We start from the raw sequence: 21,764 nt of genomic DNA on the forward strand, positions 1-21,764 counted from the left end.
TCTTATTATGCTAACAGAAATTGTAAAATCAGCTTGATTCTTATTCAGATTTATTCTAAAGAATTTTAACAGATGAGTGCTGCAAGCTCAATTGGTTTTTTTTGTACAGCTGCAGGTACACATTTCATGTATTGCATTGCGTTGTATATTAGTCCGTATAAAGAGCCTATTTTGGATCATTGACCTGTCTGTTTAGCCGTTGCAAGTGCTAACCATGCGTAGACGCTATAATCGAAGGTGCATTAACGCCTCAGCCAAGTTATACCATCTACCTGAAATATCATAATGTCTATACTTTAGCAAAAAAGAAACTATAAGAGACATTTTATTACTAGGCATGGTCGCTTGTGAGATTATCTCAAGTGTAAAAAAAAGTACGAGTCAATAACGGATTGCCTGGGAGTCCGTAGGCGCATAGGCGTCGTATGCAATGATATGCTATCTTCCATCCAAATAGCTGATCGTTTCATTCCAGCCTAGATAGATTGAGCTTTTCGTACTGCCGATGAGGAGAGTCGCTTTGGACGTACTTAACTTTAGCTTTTGCCAAGACGAGTCGTTTCTGAAATAAGTTAGGCTTTTTTGACTCAAATTCAGCATCTGATTTAGTTGTTTCTTTGATCTCACAATAAGAATACACTATACAAATAGGTACTTCTCAAACGGAAAGAAGGGGGGTGTGTCATACTTCAATTACGACAAGGAATTGTGTTAAAGGCAAACTCCGAGAGGACGTCTGGTGAACAAAAAGGTCAATGGCAGTGTAAAGCTTATAGTACCGTCACGACCAGCCGATCTTGTCCTTGTCAAAATGGCTTAGAGTACGTAGGCAAACATTCAACTGAGTTGGACAAAACATGCTGTCCTTCTGAAGTCCTAGCCTGCAAATTTCCGCTACTCAAACGTATACAGGAGAAAAGATGGGAACAATAAATTTTAGACAAGAAAATAGACATCAGCGGCAAACAAATGAAAACAGCTAAAATAGAATCTAATGCTTACGCGTGTGATGTCTATAGTAAACGATCAACGGCACTTTTGACGTCGTTAGAAATTTAGGCTAGGACTCTAGCAAAAAGGAGAACTAAAGGTAGATTTCGTTACGACACAAAGGGAAGCCCCAACGAGGTTTGTGAAGCGAAGGCTGTAGCCTGGACGTTTACTACCATTTCGTGAAAAGGTCAACAGTAAAATCTTGTGCTCATGTCAAAATGGACAAGTACGCAATGAAGCGTAGAAAAGACGTGTTAAAAGCGAGACTACCGCAAAGACACAGACACCTTCAGTAGCCTTACAGGAAGCCGGTACGGTGTGTACAGAGAAGCAGGGATTGCGTTGTAAGATCAATGATGGCCGCAGTATCCTGTTTTTATGGTAGCTATTAAATATCGTACGTATGAATACGTAGAAGCGTGTGTAACAAAAAAAAAGGATGGAAACCTTTAAGCACCTATTCAAACACCAGTCGCAGCGTATGTGTAACAAAACATTTAGAACAATGGTTTACTATTAATTAATGTATGCTGGCATATTTTCTATGATTATTCCCAGGACAGAACAAAGTTATAAGTTGCTACTCTAATTGAATTTACTTCGTTTGCAGTACGGGACACTGAAAATTTATTTCGTTTCTTTATATGAACGCTAACGCTCTACTCAATACCAGTTTCTACTCGACCACCCGTCTCTATGAGGACAAGAAAAAATTTCACATCGTACTTCCTTGAAAAAACTCCAGTTTATTGTTATGGTTTCGGATCTCGGATACATAGATGTAACGCAGTACATTCGTGACAATCAACTACTTAAAGAGATCGTTAAGGGAAAATAACAGCCCCGTCGGGCTGTTACCATGAAGTTTGCATTATGTGCCTAGGCGAAGTGTCGCGCCTGAATACTGTACCTCACGGTTCTCCTGGTAATGTCCAGAAGAAGTCCAGTACCGAAAATTGTGAGAGACTGCAGGCTTTAGTGGCAGTATTTTGCCCAAAAAATAGGGTCAACAAATGGGCATAAATGACGCATTGCACAGCACCGTTTTTTAGCAGACATGTGATATATTTTAAAGTCAACACTGAATAAATTGCCGTTTGCTTTCATATAAAAATGCTTGTAGAAAACTACGATCTAATTCGATATTGTTGGACTTGCCACTCGAATAGGACAGTCTAGTACACAGACATCTTAAAGTACGTAAAGCTAATTTCACCGAAGGGACAGCTTTTTTTTTCGCTCTTCGGTCAGTGGTACTCAGAAGCTGCAGTAAACATTTACGTTTCAAGTTCTACATCCAGTGTCATGTTTAGATGTTTCATCAGACGGCTGGCTCCCAGCACGAAACAAAGTTTGTCTATGCCCGAGTTCGAACCTGAACCACAGCGCGTTCCTAAGATCAGCAGATTTATTGTTGCCTATTAAGCTACCACAGGGGATCAGTAAATCTAGAGATATCTTACTATTTGCTATCCTCTGCCGGATGAAAAAAAGAAGCCAGATTTCGTCTTTTAGCCTTCGACCATTCGAATGAAACCGTCTTCGAGTCTCTTAGCAAATATGTCCGAGTTTCCAAATTCCTTTAACAGAGAACTTAGTCGAACTTACATTGGGCCTACGAATATAATACCTGTAATCATGCTACCTAAAACTAGCTTTTTTGGCGCGTCTGTGAAACAAAGGTTCAGTTACCACAACCACATAGTAATGAGCGAAACTCATGGGGGAAATAAGCAAAGCCCGGCTCTTCAATTCGACTTGCAAATGGGCTTATAGGTCGCGTTAAACCATTGAGTTACGCTAGGAGAGTGAACATGGTTCTGTCAGCGACTTGCTCTTGATGGTGACCGTAAGTTTCCCTAGTGAATGCGCAGTGAGACATATTCCCTTATTCCCTTATTATTCCCATAGAACCCTTTTTCTGCATTTGGTCGCGCACGCTTATTAAATTGTGGGAAGAGTGGGATTTGACATACAAATTTGCCTTGTTACAGCTTTCTTGATACGGACTGGGCGGTATAGCTATTGGCGTACTCTATACATCCATATATCTTCCAGTTGCGCGAACTGGAAACGCAGTCTGAAGATTTACAAATTGGCTTTTTGGCACGCAGAAGGCCATTGGCGTGACGATGCTAATCGGCGAACAAAGTCTCTTGGGCTTTTAGCAAAAGAGTTCGATTTTCGTTTGTTTTCGACGTTTTTATTTGGCGATTCTCGCTGGATATACCCATTGACAGATTGTTCTAACAAAAATGTCATATACTCTTGCGACAAAAGTCGATTCTATTGTTGAAAAATTGATTCATATTTAGTAAGCAGACGAAAGCAAAGTTTAACCGAATAATGCTATATGGAAAATAACCGGAAGAAGTTGAACAGTGACGACGTTAGAGACCTCAAAACTTGTACAATTACAAAATAAGAATGAATTAGCCTGACGGCCAAGCCCGGGTAATATTGGATTGATTAATAAATAATTCCGAGACAATCATGTGACGCTCGGAAATTCTTCTTACTACATAATGCGTTAGAGATATTGTTGAGCTCGGTGCTCCATGCAGTTCGATGTCTCTGGTTAATCCGCCTTGTTATGTTTAATTATTTAATCGGCACAACTGGAACATGGGACCAAATGCAAAAAAAATTCCAGATTCAATAGCATAGGAGAACCCTGTAATAGCAAAGGATTTGTACAGCTGTCATTTATAACGCGCGTAAAATTCGACAAGTCGCTTTTGTCGAACTTGCATCTTTAGCATCTGTACGCAGTCCCAGCGTACCGATGTACATACGGCAGGTGGACACGAGACAAGTGATTAAAGCGCGCCACATAAACCAGACGTGTCCAATAAAAAAACTGCGATTTACACCTCGTAGGTACTACAGCTTTTACTCGCTCTGATTTTATAAATAATTAGGGTTACAGTGTTGTCACACCTTCCAGTGACCTATACCGCCATTGATTGTTTTCTACGTTACTGCTTTAGGGCCCTACCAGAAGAAGGTCACGCTACGGCAGTGATGATTAGCGTATATTTAAACGGGGCGACCTGATATTTATTCATAATAATAGTACTGTCTTCTTGGGTCAGTGTGGGTTCAGGTTTAATTCTATTCGGGTTTTAGCGCAAGTCGGTATTTGGGGCAAAGGTCTCGGGCTGTAAACGAAGCCGGTCCTTTTCTGAGATCGTTCGGTCCATCAAGAACTCCAGTCCTACAACGAACGTGAAGGAATAGAACATTGTAGAAACTTCTAGCAATCACGCACTAATTACCCTGTTAACCTGGAAAGTGGCCTAATTAAGTTTTATTGAGACGGTTGAATTCCTTATTGTTAACATAAGCGTTTATCCTTGTAGTCTTTTTGGATATCGAATTGAAGCCTCTGCTACTTCATAGGTTCTGCGTCGAAATACCACGGATTTTAATAAATGGTCTATAAAATAACACTAATAATAAATCCGATGTGTGCTTGCTTAGATTATATTGCGGTTTTTTTCATATGCTTTGAAGGTACTATGTTTTTTTACGGTACATTTACTGACCCAATACTCTTTGTGCATTTATGAGGAATCCCGCTTTGCCCCTAGTGTCAATAGTATTCGATAACTTCGATTCTGATGAATATTAGGACATTAGTTGTTGCTGAAGACTTCGCAACTCAGTTTCTAGCGGCTCAGTTCTATTATATGCTAATGCTACTTCTTAAATTTGCCCCTCATCATCTTCCTAATTGGCCAAAATGGACGATTGAGCATTGAAATTGAAATTGGTAAACTTACAGATAGGGCTGCATGAGTGCCGATAGGCGTCGAAATGAAATAGCCTCACTAGAAAAGTCAGTCTTTATCAATCTCTTCGAAAAAATCCACGGGTAGATTACTAGAGTGGTGACGTAAAACGGCATTTGCGGCGCATTGTTCGTTCCATTAGTTGCGTAAAATTCATGTCCGAAGTACAATCAATGGCTTCTCGATTCGTGATCACGTTTGAGTGTGCCAAATAGTTCCGAATACACTGGGATGTATTTAGTTGGGCTTTTTCGCATGCACCCACGTATAGTCAAGAAGTAACGGCACAATCAACTTAAATCTATGTTTCTTTTTTTACCCTTTGTAATTATGAGACGTTCGAATTATGATTTCCAGCAAATCTGATCAATATTTTGCGGTAAAAAAAAAACTAGAAATACTAAGTATCGTAGATACTAGCTAGCGAAGACGTGATAAATATTTCCATCTATATCGTTTGAATAGAAAAAAGACACTGCACTATATATAATTAATCAATTTGTTCCATTGTTTATTGTGCAACACTTGAGCGTTGATGCCTTAAAGCGTCTTCGCAAGCAACTCTAGATGGACAAAAAAAAAACAAGTCGTTTTCCATATTTCATGTTAAGGAAAAAGTTATCTAGGCGCGACCTGCTTTTGTTTTCGACTAGAGAGGGAGAGAGAGAGAGAGAGCGAGCGAGCCTGAAATTTCCGTCAATCTGTTTAACTTTTTTTGAAATTGCAGTCTCACGCAATAGTTAGAAAAGCTAGACAGCTTATTGGAGGGTAAATAATGAAATAAAAAATAAATAAGGTATACCTCAAAACGATTTTGTCTAGAATCAGGTATAGCGTATCGGATTTTGTCGCCTCTGGTTTTCGTTTCAGTCTTTGTGCGAGTCATCTTTCGCGCACCCTTCAGCGACTAAAATAGCGAATACTATAGTATAAAGACAGGACCTTTTGCAAAACAAAAAATTTGCTCATCTGCCGCCATTAAGGACATTTCGAATGTCCAAACAGCATCGCAAAACAATACGATGCCACGCAAGTGTGAACGGTGTAAGCTTTTTTCAACAGCTGACGCATTGCGTTGTCGACATTGCGTAACGGCACGGCCAACGAGCGTTACCTGTACCTTACTGACGTGCTAAGCCTTAGCGCAAACAATCGTCGGACACAAAATATCTAATAATAGGCACTAAGGAACGTCATTAATAGTACAAATTTCGCTAATATATTAGGATCTTCATGTGTTCCGAAGAGTCCTTCCGTTGTCGTTTGTCTTCACCTAGGTTCATTCAGCGCCAATGATCAAGTGTTCACATCAGCCCTATCGTCTAGAGGTAAGCTACTGTTATAAAGGTATTTTTCGTGCGCTTTTAAGTTAGTAGTTTACGAGTGAGATGAAATAATTACAATACGCAATGAACTATCTGGCTACAGCGTCTAGCTTTTGTTCATTCATAGGAGCCGAGAAAATTAATTTGGGACTAATTTCAAAAGTTCAACATGGAAAACTTTCTTTGCCTGCATTTATAAAATCGTCGTAAAAAATATTCCATCGGTACGAACACTAGGTATCTCTATATCTACTACATGATTCATCTCACCGACATATTACCTCCTTTATTATTATTGTCCAGTAAATGTTGACGCTACCAATGATGGCATTCTTAATAATGACAAATATTGACTACTCATTGGCGTAAATCTTCCAGAAGCTTACATCGTGCTCATAAAAATCTGATTTCAGCTATTTCTTCTACATGACCTTTTCTAGTGAAGAACCTAGCGGATCTTCACAACAATAACGAGAGAAAGCTGTAGATGCCTCCAGCTCATTGTTTAGCAGAAAAGCCGGTTCTGGTATGATTCCTCAAATTTAGGTTAGGTTAGGTTAAGTTAGGTTAGGTTAGGTTAAGTTAGGTTAGGTTAGGTTAGGTCATGCTCGTGCTTTATTGTTACCTGCTACATCGTAAGCTTAAAATAGCTACTAAATGATTTTTGTTTTCATTCTGTGTTTAACAGAACCCGCTTATTAACTTGAGTTTTATACGTTGACTGGTTTTGCTAGGTATCGATAAATCGCCTATACTACAAAGCGGTTTTCTTGGTTTAGAATTTCTTTGGGGTCAGCTCTTATCACGGATGCACAAACAGAAAAGGTTTATAGGCGAGCTCCTTATTGATTGAATAATTTTTTTCTTCATGATACGTACGCACAGGTCACATTTTGAATATGTGTACATGTATAACTAGTCAATGTATTTCATTGGAGGCGTCTAAAGCTGACTTCTATAGTACCTGCCATAGTCTGCTGTGGTGACGAGTGGGTGACGAGGCAGCTGGGCAGGCTTCAGAAGCTTCTATCAGATCGACGTGTTCTGGACAAGGTTACGTAGCAGTATTACATGTCGGCCAATTAATTTTGGACAGTTCGATTACTTATCAAACCGAAAGAGCAGCAGTCAAGGAAATAACAGCATTCAATCCCATTGCAGGTAACTTACACAAAACACCCGTAAACGCAGCAAGCTGTTGAGCAATCGATGACACCCAATTGTTTTGGTAACGAGCGGAGTACCAAAGTAGCCATATTTGTGTTCACCACTTTTGGCAAACAGGTTTGCAAAAACTAAATTTTCCCTCTTCTTTCTAAAGTACAGCCTCCAATCAAACCCATTATTTTGTAGCTTTTTCTTTCATAGCCATGTCGGCGGTTCAACAAAAACAAAGTTTCTGAGGCCTCCAGTTCGCCACTACTGTGAGGTTTGTGTAAATAAAAACAAATACGTTTTTTTTTTCACAACTACTGTCCTGCTGTATTTCACTTACAGCAATGTTTAAGGACAAAGGTGGGCCAATCAATGGAACAGAAAGATAATCGCCCTTCCTCGCCGAACGTTAAGCTAACCGAAAGGCTAAAAAGATTGTTACAGTGCTTTTATTTTATTTATTTTAAAAAATTAAGTGCTTTTAATCTTTAAAAAGTGGATCAAAGTGATCAAATCGATGAGGTGAATCAAAATCAAGATTCGACAATGGCGCAGGTAACCACAGATTTGTACCATCTTCTTGACAGAAGCGGTGTCTCATGTGTACTGCCCAATGAAACAAACTCCTATACAACGGGTTCCGTTGTTTACGACGAATCCGCTTACGTTTTCCATGCCGGAAAGGATATCCCAATTGAGAAGCACGCCGTAGGTGGAGATACTGTCAGTTCTAGCGAAGATCCCTCATGGGGTGTAGTATGCTCATGATACTATCGCAAAAGGTGCTTGTTCACACATTGTCGATGCTGTTCCAGACGGCCGCATAGCTGGAATTGTAGCACATTACGAACACTGCCATTCGTTTGAAAAACTATCTGCAAATACTGGCAATCCGAAACATATTGAACCAAATAACATGCCCAGTTTGATTTCAGATTCCACCTGATCACAACACATTAATGAAGAAGGCTCGTGCACGTCGGATGACGGGACATTGCGTGCTGACTGAAACAGACTCTACATTTACTGATTCTAAGGTCGAGATTCCTTGCACCGGTGAGGTTATCTCACGAAAAATGACTGATTGGGACATCATCGCTGTTGAGGGGACACCTTACGCAATTGATGGTCTCGTTATCTTCAGAAATGAAAACCTTTAAGGCAACGCAAAGCAACGCTTAATTTACGTGGAAGAGGGGTATTCCGTGTCGGAAGGTATAGAATGCTGTGCGGCCGTTACCGTCGCTAGCAAAAACGCTGACATTTCTCACGATGTTTCAGCTCAATGTGACAACGCGGTCGATGCGGAAAGAGAAGATTCTGAAACTGTATAAGACGAAACCGAGGTCTGGATAGCTGGCTATTCTTTATCTTAATATTCTATTGACGCAGTTTATTCACGCTAAAGATAATTTGGTCTTATTTTATGCTACATCAGAAGAGTCTTTCAACGTAACTTAAGTATAGTGTATTTCGGAGGTAATGTTAAGTTAAACCAAATAACTTACACGCTTGACACTAAACAAGTAGCTATTTCCGAGTGCTGGGGTGTTTATGCTGCTGTCACAGTATTGTCGCGTGCATTAATGAGGTTATAGCTTCAATCACGTCAATACATTGTACATGAAACAGCATTAACAGGGCCAAGATTGCCCCGTTTACGGCGATATGACTGGACAATATGGTGTTGTGTAACAACCTGAGCCATGTTGACGATTCAAGCGCAGAATATTTTTAGCCAAGTGTCTTCGACAACACTTACAATGGCACCATTTAACAGTAGAATCTACCAACGTGCCCCGAAAGTAGAAGGTACGCCAAATAAAACCGTCAAAATTCACAGCTTGTCACAAATGTTTCGTTCAGTAACAACGAGCAAAAAACAGGAGCCCAAATAATATCATACACTGATGATCCTGGATGAAAATGATGACTCGAGGTACGACCATAACAAAGTAAGGTCATCTAATCCATTAAAGACAACTAATGGTCGATGAAGGTCGGAACATTCGTAGTGAAGCAGGAATCCGCATGAAAACTATTAGAGATCTGGGAATTCACTTTAGCTCAGGCCGTTTATATCGACAATAACGGACATTTAAATTAAGCAACCTAAACTAGGAGTCCTGCGATAGCTACAAGTCACGTGGAGTGGGAGAACTCTTTATACGGAATAATGGTAATAACGTAGAAGCCGCGATAAGAATTGCATCACCAACGAATGAATTTTATTTTTTTTATTATAAAATTATTTTACTTTTTATGTTTGGATATCCTCACCAGCTAAACAATTATTTAGGACAACAATTTACTCGATCATTTTGGGTAATACCATAATCAGTCAAATATGGCTAGAAGATGCACTTTTTTTTTCTTCAAAATTTTTTCGCGTTTTTGTCCTCTGACAACTATCGCTGCGCTTCTTCGGTTTAATTGAAGTATAGAATAAATCATGTGGATAGTTCCACTATAATATCCACGTGTAATGTACGCCAAAAACGTCCGCACGTTTTACCTGCTACTTCATGTTGGCCGAAACGAACTATCATTGATCAATAATACACGTCAAGTTTTGGAGGAAAACTCTGTGTATTTATGGAAACATACAGTGGAACAATTGTATCACAAGAACCGGAAAGCCATCCCCTATTTCGAAAATGTCAGATTTACTCGAAATGTGTCCTTGAACAATTTGTGCTAAAGTCGTCGTCATCTCGATGATTATTCCACAGAGAACACCGGTTTCAGTAGAATGTACACTTATTGCACGTTCTGTAGTACGGCACGATATATCTAAGCTGACTTATGTTTGTTCATTTTATAACGTACAGCCGCCGGAATTAAAAGAGCATGCTATCTGGGTTTTCGCCCTTGCATTTCTAAATCTAGAAGTCATGCCGGGCTTATTTAATCAAAATTTTCAATGAATACTATAGTTGAAAATATTACATCCGCATAAAAGTCGTATTTATTATCATGGTTGTTTCACTATTAGTAAATAGAAACAAAGCAGAAGCTGAATTGATGTCGCTGGCGCGAATTTTACAGCGGATAAACTTATGTTGTTGGGATTTGGCTAGGTAAGTTGCGATGGACGTACGATTCCCCAGGTAAGGATACTTCATCAAGTGTTATGTATAGTAAGTTAGCGTATCGCAGCGGGAACTCGTTACGGAAGCAACCTATCTGAACGAGAACGCATTAGGAGGGAAAGTGGACATGCCGTTGCGTACTATCGGTTTGAATAGGGTTTGCAAAATACGAGAAATATCGTAGCAACATTTTAGCATTACCTCCCGGCGCGAACAGATTTATCATCTGTTTTAGGGGACAGCTTGAAGTTAGTAACCGAAACGAGCAATGCGTTGTTAGATTATTCGTTGGTCTATATTTTATCTCCTCATGGTACCCATATGTGTATGCTAAGTATGTTCTTCTCGATGAGCGGCAAAATGGTCAAGGCTTAACGTCAAATGAACAAGAATTAAGCTTGTCGTCGTCGGCCACATCTTTCAACTGTCGTATTTGCCAGGGCCCATCGGGTTCTCTTCTCCAAAGGGAAAAATTGCGTGTTTCTTCATCAGACGTTAAGATTTTCCTCTGCTTAGCGTGCTCTCAACAAAGCAATCTTCAACTACACAGTTTTGTCTTGTCTATTTTTATGAATATAGTTCACTACGTTGACTCACGTATGTTCTGTATAGATATGATTTTGTGCATATATAATCCTTTTACCAATGGTTTACCAAGTTGAAGCCCTCAAGCGGGGAAGCCGACTTTCTATGGAAGAAATACCTGGCGCTCTCTAAAAGGAAGACTTTGAACTGTGATATACGCTTATATGTACACTTTTATCAATACGTTTACCATTAACATCTGTATATCTACATGTACCCCATCAAGTTTTAAGGATGTGAGCTTCAATAAAATAACGCTGGTTGAGGCTTAAATGACACAGCAGATCAATGTTTCACTTCGGCTGTTGTTGTAGCAGAAAATGGTCTTATCTCTAAAGTCCAAATCAAACATTTTTACTTATGATATTTAATTGAACTATTTAAGTAAACGGGAACCGAATTCGCTATAGTAAATAAGTCGAATGTGCATAAAAAAGATGATCCAATTATGCAATTGCTCATTCTGCTTTCAAGTTCTTTCTTCAAATGATCAATGTCTCAAACACGATAAAGTTTAGCCAAATTTTCCTGCATTGATAAAAGTGTGCCGGCACACAACGATGTTTTACTTCGAATGCCTTTTGCAAAAACACCCTAAATCGAGAGTCATATTAATAGTTTTGCAAGAACTAGAAAAATGAAAACCAAATGACTCGTTATCATCTGGCTTCAAACTATCTTACCTGGCAAACCTGAACACTTCAACGAAAAACCTCACGTGCATTTTGAAGGCCGCTTGAAATAGATTTTCTCTAGTTTCCTTATGTTATATAATATTTAACCTCGCTTAGGATTAGCTCTATAAAAATGAATTTTTCAAAAATTAATAGTCGTCGCCTCATATTTGGACACGCCTTCATAATGGTATTAGTCTGTGACCTCTTACCCTCCGAACAATTCATGTAGTGCATTTGAATAGCAGAAATTTTCTTCGGGACTTCGTGATGAGCATTTTTCACTGAATTTTATTCCAAACAAACGTATCTACATAGTCGCTAGGAAGGAACAATTGTTCAGTCTGCAGGCACAATAGCGCAGACAATTCAAAATTTGCCACAGGGTTCGGTGTTTGTAGCAAAAGAGGACCTTAATTATTCTACACTGGAAATCTGTTGTCCTTCTCCCAGCTGGAACAAGCACAAAATGTCAGTGTAAGTAAGCGATGAAGTGCACATCGAGGTTGTTGTTAAAGAGGGACATCTCGATGATGCCTGTATTGAAACGCCCACCGTCTGACGTCAGGCCTAACAGAAAACTTCAGCGAAATTTCAAGCGTTTAACCGTTAAATATGTATTCTTGGCGTTTTGAAACAAAACACAACAGATGATGTATTTATAGAGATATAGTCAATTACTGATTTAGATAACAAATGAAAAGGTCAGTGTTTAGCTTATGTTGGCTCTATTGTGGTCATTTCTAGTAGCTTGCTTGTGTGGGGATATAAATACTCTGTATACAGAAATTTCAACACTATATATATATATCTTTGTTGTTGGATATATATATATATATGCATCCCATATATGCGATTGTCGAGGCGTAAGTGGACAGCCTTTTTCCATTAGGCACCGATAATCGGACTATGCAAATAGCGTGGTGATTTCTGATACAACAATACCTATTAATTGCCAGAGTTGCCATACTGCTTTCGTAGTGAAACGTATACAAATAAATTACTCAGCGAGCCACCGCGTGTCGTATAGGTGCGTATTGCACTAAATCTCAACAAGGACTGAGACGCTATTGATACCGTCCGTTACCCCACGGGCGCTACTTTTCCTGTGCCGTCTTCGAGACACACTGAACGATATCCGAAGTTGAGTACCCAACGTTTTTTCTCAACAAAGACAAGCTAGTATTATATGTCAGTGCCTAACTATCTGGAAATCGACAGCAAAGCCTTACTTGAAAGACGAACGTCTGTGCGATTTTAAAACTTCTCAAATCACGAAAATCCAGTTAGTTCTACTAGCTGTCACAACTCGCCAGTCAATCGAGGACGATTGATAGTGGGGATTTTGTCCATCTAAGGCTGAATAGGCAGATATCCGAATATATGGATTAAGTTTTATAATGTGACATTGGGTCGATCACGCCTTCGTACAAGCATCAGCTTGAAGAGCCAGGTAATGGCCATACATGCATTGGCCACGCAAAGTAACCGATATAACTCCTGCAAACGAAAAGCGTTCTTAAATTAAAAAAAAGCTTATCCTTTTTACACAATTATTTTATTACACAAATATGTTACACGCATATTGCCCTAAACTGGCTTAGGTCTAAGTCGTATGCGACTAGATTCCCCTAAGATAGCGTCTGTGAATGGAAAAATAAGAATCAGTTGATTGAGAATGTGCTATGCAGTGCCTACCTTGTACGAACCCTGGCCATCACGATAGTATCCTGAAAAAGCACGAGCAAACGTATATATGAGATAATTGTAGTAGCATTTAATGCTGACTACGAATTCACCTACGAAAAAATCGAGTAATGACGAGGCTCTGTCAGTTCCGCACTTTTATGGTGCGACTGTTCTGGGTTTTCTGATTTTCGCCGAGTACTCCTTAGGTAAATGCGTGTTGGTCAACACGTACCAATAATGAAAGGTCGCACGAGCATTAGCAGCCCGCAGATGCATGAAGCCGTTGACACGTTCAGCGTAAGCCTGCGAAGGCCAAAACTCTTCGTGATGAACATTGGCAACAGGAAAATCCGGGCTCCGTGCGATGCACCCATCCCAACAGCTGTTAGTATCAAAGCCACGTACGAGCGCGAATGCATCAGGCATTGGAACATGGCACCTGTGAGATGAATAACGTGATAAAGAAAAATAATCATAAGTTTAGAATAGACAACGTAATGATAAATAGATAAGGTTAATTTCGTAAAACGCGCGTAAAGTTTTAAAAAATACGCTTCGTACAGAGCCTGAACACCTTAAGTTCGCAATCAAACAAAACACTCGGTTGTACGAGCCTTTGTGACCTCTCTTCATCCACCAGGTGTACCAATTTCATTTGTGCTGCATACACCGACATTGCCAATGTGTCGAGAGAGATATTAATCTATCGTTAAAAACCGCTGAAATTAGCTAATCATCTCCGTATTAGTATCTCTAATATCGCTTCTTTACAATATAAATAAACAATGCACATATACGGACGTAAACACACTACGACCGGTGTCCGAAGTTAATCGCCTACGGCAAGGCTCAGCGGCAGTATCGAACGTAAATTCTAAGCATTTAAGCCAATGAAAATTTCACCTATGCTATATAACGCCTATTTTAGATACACATCCCGTAAGCAAACTTACTTTGCAGACTGCAGGCAAACAGCACTATAAGTTCCATTGGAAGAACATCTGCATCGGCAATATAGCCGGTTACGAGACGGGCCATCAGATCTCCGAGGCAAAAAGCGGAAACAAAGTACACTGACTCCTCTGTCGGGAATGCCTATAGAAAATCAATAAATAGCCATAAAGATAGAATCCGCTTTGCTTTCACCTTACTAATTAAGTTTTAACAATAGTTATTTTCTGTGCGTATAGATAAATTACTTTGTAGTTGCTGAAATCATTCGGTTTCTTTCCATAGTAAACAACCATTAGCGTAATACAAATGCGATATTTGGTCCGAAATACGAAGGACTACGCACGAAGGTCTCGCAAGCCTGGTGCAGATGATGCAAACCTTGTCATAAGCGAAATCGAGGATCGTAAGCAGGAACACCCCCAAGCACAGCTGCACCAAAAACTGCGAGAACGTCAGATGCCAAAAGGTGATGGTCAAGAACGGTCGAACTCGTTTCCATAGTTTGTACCTTCGCGAAGTGTTAGGGAAAGTTCGAGTCATATTATGAGTCACGACATCGATACTATAGACATTTAATTGAATTTGAGAGCTTGGGTCGAATTGAGACAGCTTCTCAAAAACAATTCTCCAGCTTTAGCTGTTCACGCTTCTGTGCTAGGGTTTTTGCATCCAGACGCTACTAATGTTTCGGTCTTGAAACACTGCTAAGGTTGAGGGTTAAAATATGTACGGCATATATAACTATCCATAAAAAAAAGAAAGACAATTACCGAAAGGTGTGAATGCGACAAGTGCTATGCATGACGTATCTGACCCGTGGATTAATCTCGGTCAGCTAAATTGAGACCAGCCTTATTGGTTGCCGTTTGTAATAAAGAAGCCTTTAGTAGTTCTTTTTCAAACGAAAGTCATATCTGTATTTTAGTTAACTTTATTTATTAGATGATTATACTATATTTAACAATTTCGAGTGTGGCCAAATGTCTCCTATTTTTTTTTTTAATTCTATTACGTTTGTGCAGGGTTATACATTCTCAGTGTCTGTGCTGCGATATGAAGCTGTTGCCTGTATTTGACTAACACGCATACCTTTTGCTGTCATGGTATTCGCAGGGTCCATTGGAGTGACATTCGTTCATTCTACGTGCCTTGGGAAGCTTTGGTGGTCTGTTAATCGTGGTCGAACTGCGCCGGAACTCCGAGTACAGAGTATAACCCGTCGGGATGTGGGGAAACGGCATAAACAGAACCTGCATAATGCAAATTGATAGACATTCATTAGAAAACAATCTCAATTTTGACACCCTGCTTACTTTGCATAGTCATCTGATCAATCAACAGTAACCAACTGGCAGACTTGTTGCATCAAACCATATTGTATAATCTATATTTTCTGTTTGATTTTATCTTGTTTTTAAATCTCATCTTTGACCATTTTCTTTGTGTGAACAAGTACTCGGAATTACCTCTTCGGTAGCATCAAGGACTTACTCTATTAGAAGACATAGTCGAAGTGGGTCTCGCTAGACTTGTCAGGCAGAAGTTTCTCCAACAAACCTATGAGGCGGCGTGGTAGCCATACAAGCAGCGCATTTTGTCTTTTGTATCGAAATTCCTGGTGTTCATCATACTCAGAGAGCTATGAACTATGCATAATATTAGTGAGTTTATGGCGGTAAAAGTTATTATATCATCGTCTCCTCTTCCATGGTTTGCGTGTGTAAACCCTTTTACTTGTGTGCGAACGAGCAAACATTACAAAATAGACTGATTAATAACCTGCTGTTGATCGCTGGCGCCGTTGGGGGCATCCGATACTAAAGGAGGTTCTAGATGGCTTTGTTCAATCTGCTGTGTTGATCCGTACTGAGGAGGACTTTTACTTGCAGCGTGCATATCACCCTCGGAGGCGCTATTTTTGAATTTGGCGCCAGGTGCTGCCTGGAGATCCTGACGAATCGTGCTAAAATCAAGCTTTCCATCACTCTGAATGTACTTCGAGTCATTAATTTGATGGATAATGCTTGCTAACTGCACTTCTGTGTCCACCTATAAAAAGAACATACCAGCTAACATATAGGCCAAGCTAGTATTGGTATTACAGCGAACCTACAACCGCGCCTCGTTATGCTGGAGAAAGTGAAACGCATATCGGTAAACATAGCGTTCTTGAATACTTCTTTAGTGATCAGATGCGATTTTCCGCAGGATTAGTTTACTGCCACGGATCAAACGGTACCGTCTATATATACCTGTGACGTGGCCATTCCCCCTCCTTCGCTCACGTAGTAGCGGATGTCCCCCTGAGTTCCCTTGGTCTCATCCTCGTCCGAACTATCATCTTCCATTTGCGGCTGGAAATGGTTGATCCAACTTGCCAATCCTGAAATATCGGAAAGCCTATAGATTATCTGGCGTTATAGTTTAGGCGATGCGAGCTTCAGAACAATCACTGTAATATCCAAACAAAGTCACGTGAAAATAAACTCTGTATCGTATACAATTCGAATGGGATGAACGTTCGATTAGGCCAGTTTATAGAGTCAAACAGGTAAAAATTATTTTCAAACCTTTATTGGCAACGACGGCGTTTGTGAATATACTTTTTCGTCGTTCGGTGGGATCTCCTACCATCCATGATGGTGATCGAACAGCAAACGAAAACGCCAAGGCGTTCAATACGCATCCTCCCAAAAGGAGCATCGACCAATGCAAACCGTAATTTCGTAGCGAATACTGTGATCAGGGAAAAAGCAACGTGAGTTGTCTAACCTCTAATATAGTTTCCTACTATTCATGGCACCATAAGAACATTTCGTTAGTTATAGTGGTCCTTTACGAAAGCCTATCACCCGCGAATTCAAACACCATGTGCCCCTATGGGTAAAACGCGATTCTTGACCCATGGCGATGACATAATATATAATAACCGAATGTTTCCTTATAATGAAGTTAATTCAACTGTATTTTTTTCATATGCATGGTTTCTGCCAACACATCGCCAAATGATCTATTCGATGTATCTAATGAGTAATGAAACGTATGAGAATACGATTATAGTGAGTATCATATGTACTAAGTAAAGTTGTGCACCTCCAGTAAAGGAGGGAACACGATTCCATTGATTGCTGCAAGAGCTTCGACCACGCCAGCTGCAGTTCCCCGCTTTTCAACGAAATGCTGATTGATGCACACCTGAGTCATCAGCACAGCCCCACATGTCGCAGCACCTGTCAGTCAATAAGTTCAGGTAAGGCTCCTCCTCGATTGGCTTATCCGTGCAATACTTTCACACAACATATAATCGAAGCTAAACACGGATAAGTTGTAATTATCTTGGTTATATATCTAAATGTATGTTAAACAATGTGACAGGCAAATTTGTCACCGTCCTTTGATAGACATTGCACTTGGGTGTCGTGCACTGTGATAAAACATCAGTGAGACACTTGTGGGACAAATTGATTTAATGGGGGTGACTACACTTACCGTGAATGATTCCGAAGAGTACCGATAACCAGATTATATCCGGCGCAAAGTAGCAGAGAGCAACAGATAGCGCTGATACGAACGACGACGCGATTATAATTATTCGGATCGGGAGACGCCTCGAGAGTAGACCGAATACTGGACCTGTTCATGAGGGGTAAGACAAGGCTGAAGTCGAAATGCTCCTCGTAAACGATACCTTGAAGCGTGTACGCAACTGCAGACAGGTAGGTGTTTATACTGGCATTTTGCGGGAGCGGAGACTTCAGCCTCTTATCTCGTACTGCGCTTACGGGTTTCGTATGCAGATAAGGATATTTCTAACAGCACAAGCCTCTTTAAACGGATTACATTTTGACCTACAGTGTAGAATTGCTTTAATGTTTTTCTGAGTCTTATAATACAAAGGTCCAGACTTTGACGCCTTAGATAGTTTGGCTCGTAGACAAGGTTCCGCTGTTTATTCCGTATCCAATGAAGTAACTCGTGGAACGAATTAGGTCACTCTGGCTTTTCTATTGAGAGCTAACCATTGCAAGAAAACGTGACGATGTCAAAAAAGAGTACTACGACATGACATACATAAGTACAGATTCTCTTTGTTTCGTATTTTGTACGTGGCCATATGCATAAAGGGATAGATTATTTACCGCAATAACCTTGGTGCCTTTGGTAAATTTCCATGCTCAGGGAAAGCACGTTTCTTTTCCGTAACGCAATCACCTTGTCGATGTGAAACTTTTCGACGAAACGTCCCTTTATCGCGTAGAATATAATTAAATATTGCTATGAGTGTATTCTACCATATCGTACGGCTTTAGAAATATTTTATATGGCATGCTTAGTTTACAGCTCGAAGACAACGCTTTGACGAGGTCCTCTATGAAGTCACCGTTCTCGTGTCTCACTTAATCACCAAGCTTAATTCACAAATTTCATTTGCTCTCAGCCTGCGCACCATTCCTAGCTATATGCGTACATGTTCTACGCTTGAGATGTCAGTAATGTCGTTATATTCATTACGCAACCATACGGCCGTCGACAGAATTGAAAGCGGAGGCAGGTGTCAAGATTAATGTTGTTCTATGACTCAGCGATCTTCAAAAAGCCAGCCGTGACAATGAAACGTTTATGGTTCCAAACCGTTTAAGCCTGAGTACGTGCTGTCATCTGATCGACCACCGGATCCAGTAGCAATCAATCGTCGATGGATCAATGCAGCGGCGAGCTGCCCAGTGAAGTAGGAACTTCGTGACCTCTCATAAGTATCGCAGCTATTCACATGAACTGGTTCTGAGATTGTCGCCAACGGTTTCTGAACATCGTTGGTTTAAGTCAGTCAACAACTTGGAATGCTACAGTTCATAATATTAATATGCACCCCGTTACGCACAAAAGTCGGCACAAATAAATAACATTAGCTGTATAGGTTTGATTTGTCAGGCCTGAAGCAGGCATCAAAAAGAGCGATCTATTCAACGTCTGAAGTCATTGAAATTGATCAAAGTAAGCAAATATCAAATCACTTTGTCGCGACCACTTCACTTTATCTCATTCTAAATAGTGTAATATTATGTCCATCGTTGTTTTTATCTTCATGTTTGAAGCACGGTTCGAAGAGGAAGGCATATCGAAATTTGTGTCGAGTTAAAACTCGAATTTGCAAAAAAAAAAAAAAACAATCTAATCTGTTACAGATCACGATAGGTTATGATCGTTACGTATCTAATCTGTTTGATGTCGCGACCAAATAAGTGAGCACCTAACATGAAGAGCTATTTTCAAGCGCTAGGGCGAAGAGCTCTTTTCAATGCTCTTTTATGTAGTAGGCAAAGTGTTAAGCGTGACCCTACAGACCAGCTCACTGGGTACCATCGAGAAAGCGTACACGTCGCGTTTACGTTCACGATCCGCCATAACACGCGTTCCCAACAGACGCACTACGCTGGATAACTTTTGACTGTTTATTAGTAATCCTCTTCAAGTGACAGACTCGCGCTCTATGCGCGTTCGAAGCAGCCCGCTTAATCGTAATGGAATTCAACGGCGGACAGTAGATCGTCGAGGCAAAGATGTTGCGTATGGCACCATAGTTGACAACACGAAACTAACATAGATAATGCTAAATGTTGCCGACTACAAGACTACCACTGTGGTTTCTCGAACAAGACGTGTCTATCGCGCCATAGGCGCCTGAGAATGGATTTTACTTAGACGTTGTCGTTTGTTTCTAGTGCTATTGGGAGCGTGTTACGTTCAGAGGTTTCAAATTCTTAACTTTTAGAAAAACTGTAGTATCCGAACAATACAGTTCTTTTAATACGATACGTGAACTGCGACGGTAGGAGCGTAACGTTGATAGCAACTAAAGAGACTATGGGTGCAGCCGTTCACGCAGCGCGTGTGTCTAAGGAGACGCACTATTGTGGCAAGCTATAGTAAAGAATTAAACTGTATTTATTTAATCATATGAGTTGTGTGCCGACGGCTGAGCTCGGCCCTCAGAGGTTCTCAGACATAAGGTCAATCGCTTAAGCCGTCAGGCCGTAACGGTGAGAAATGTAAGCAAATATCCGTGGCATTAGTCACGATCTTGTGCAACGAACGATAGGAAGCGAAAAGCGCAGATTCGCTTTTCAGCCATGCTCGTTAGCTCTTTCGAACCTTAAGCGACCATAGTCAACTATTACCTATTAAACGACCATGTCGGCACTTATTCCTCATTCAAATATTAGAACAGGTGCGGTTGTCTTCCTTCTTAAATGCATCAAAGATTGTTTTGTCACGGAAGCAGAGCTAATATCTGATCGGTAGCACCAAGAGACCGGTCCCATTAAGGTTATTGGCCGTCTCGTATCCTATCTGGGACGTCCGCTATATCGGATAGCAGTTCTACTAGTTTCTTGGCAAAAAAAAACAGTAAGTAGCCATTGGAACAAGTTGGATAAATATGTTGACTACGTTCATTTTGGAATATTAAAATCGATCATTTGAATGAACTCGTGTCGCATAGTAGAACGGATAGAACCTCATCTGTAATCGTCCAGCGTCAAGTGGTAACAAGGTAAACATATCAAAGGGCAACTGAAGGCCAGTCAGGCTTTTTGTCCTTGAGCGAGCTTTCGCAGCTTTATTATGCGCATAATGTATATTCTTCTATAATCACACGAATAGCAATATTTATTTTGAAACGTAACATACAATTACGGTAAATAGACTAATGCTACGTTTTGATCCGGCTCGAAGAAAGCCTGCACTTTAAAGAACTGAAAGATACACGAAGATATAGAGAAATCGTATCAAGCTGGAGTAGAGCGTATGAGCATAGCAACATTGCTGCAATCGAAATATAATACCACGGATCTATGTAGAAAAAACTTTTTTGAAAAGGCCCTAACGTGCTTCTCTATGCGTGAATGTACTCTAGCTTCGTTAGGCAGGTTTTCGCTTTCCGTCGCAATACTGTTCCAATATAAATTTTAATGCTAGTTCAGGTTGTCTACAGTTAGTTGGACGTCACTCTGAAAGAAAACATCGCCTTTATGTCTTCCTGCGTTTGTCTTTTCGCGTACCCGTGTTCGAATGTATCAAATACCACACTTTGTCACCATAGGGAAAAAGTAGCCTTACGTTCTATGATTTTTTCGACTTCTATATCATAAATTCCCGCGATTTATACGGCAAAACAGGATAAGCTGACCAGCATGCTGGCGGCTGCGCTCAGAAGAAAATTTTCGTTAGTTTCTGATTACCTAGACTTGTAGACAAGACATTTATTCTGAACTCTAAAGGCACCACTTTTTCCCGAAATACGCATTAACTGTACTCGAAACTTTCTGGTCGCACAACAATGCCTTTTCGTTCCTGCTCGGTGTGCCTCCGCCTTTTCAATTGGCCCAAGCGGTTCCTAGGACCCAAGCAGGCACAAACCCCGATAGAATTAATTTAGCCTGCTCCAGTTGTGCTAATACGTAGTATTCAACCTCACTGATGCCTATATATGCCACCACGAAC

General features: G+C 40.4%; 1 protein-coding gene and 1 long non-coding RNA gene across 6 annotated transcripts in view; one reads left to right on the forward strand and one right to left on the reverse strand.

Annotated features, from left to right (window-relative positions):
• LOC111270606 (uncharacterized) lies at positions 1-11,227 on the forward strand. Its single transcript, XR_002686366.2, has 2 exons — positions 1-7,396; positions 8,203-11,227. It is a non-coding gene; the product is annotated as an uncharacterized LOC111270606 (long non-coding RNA).
• Positions 10,204-21,764, reverse strand: part of LOC111270605 (uncharacterized) — a 20,072-nt gene continuing 8,511 nt past the window's right edge. For 2 of the 5 annotated variants that reach the window (XM_022850907.2, XM_022850906.2), the window contains 12 exons: positions 17,751-17,894; positions 17,355-17,491; positions 16,832-16,997; positions 16,514-16,644; positions 16,041-16,310; positions 15,753-15,818; positions 15,351-15,511; positions 14,640-14,769; positions 14,261-14,402; positions 13,540-13,746; positions 13,317-13,348; positions 10,204-13,118 (listed from right to left, as the gene is read on the reverse strand). In XM_022850907.2, the coding sequence (XP_022706642.1) occupies positions 13,014-13,118; positions 13,317-13,348; positions 13,540-13,746; positions 14,261-14,402; positions 14,640-14,769; positions 15,351-15,511; positions 15,753-15,818; positions 16,041-16,310; positions 16,514-16,644; positions 16,832-16,997; positions 17,355-17,491; positions 17,751-17,894 (1,691 nt within the window). In that variant the 3' untranslated portion in view covers positions 10,204-13,013. Of the gene's footprint in view, positions 13,119-13,316; positions 13,349-13,539; positions 13,747-14,260; positions 14,403-14,639; positions 14,770-15,350; positions 15,512-15,752; positions 15,819-16,040; positions 16,311-16,513; positions 16,645-16,831; positions 16,998-17,354; positions 17,492-17,750; positions 17,895-18,400; positions 18,450-21,764 lie in introns of those variants that run through there. The other 3 variants (XM_022850910.2, XM_022850909.2, XM_022850908.2) reach the window with 3 other exon arrangements.

The sequence above is a fragment of the Varroa jacobsoni genome, unplaced genomic scaffold (genome assembly GCF_002532875.2).
Source record: "Varroa jacobsoni isolate VJ856 unplaced genomic scaffold, vjacob_1.0 contig00015, whole genome shotgun sequence".
Classification (NCBI taxonomy): Eukaryota; Metazoa; Arthropoda; class Arachnida; order Mesostigmata; family Varroidae; genus Varroa; species Varroa jacobsoni.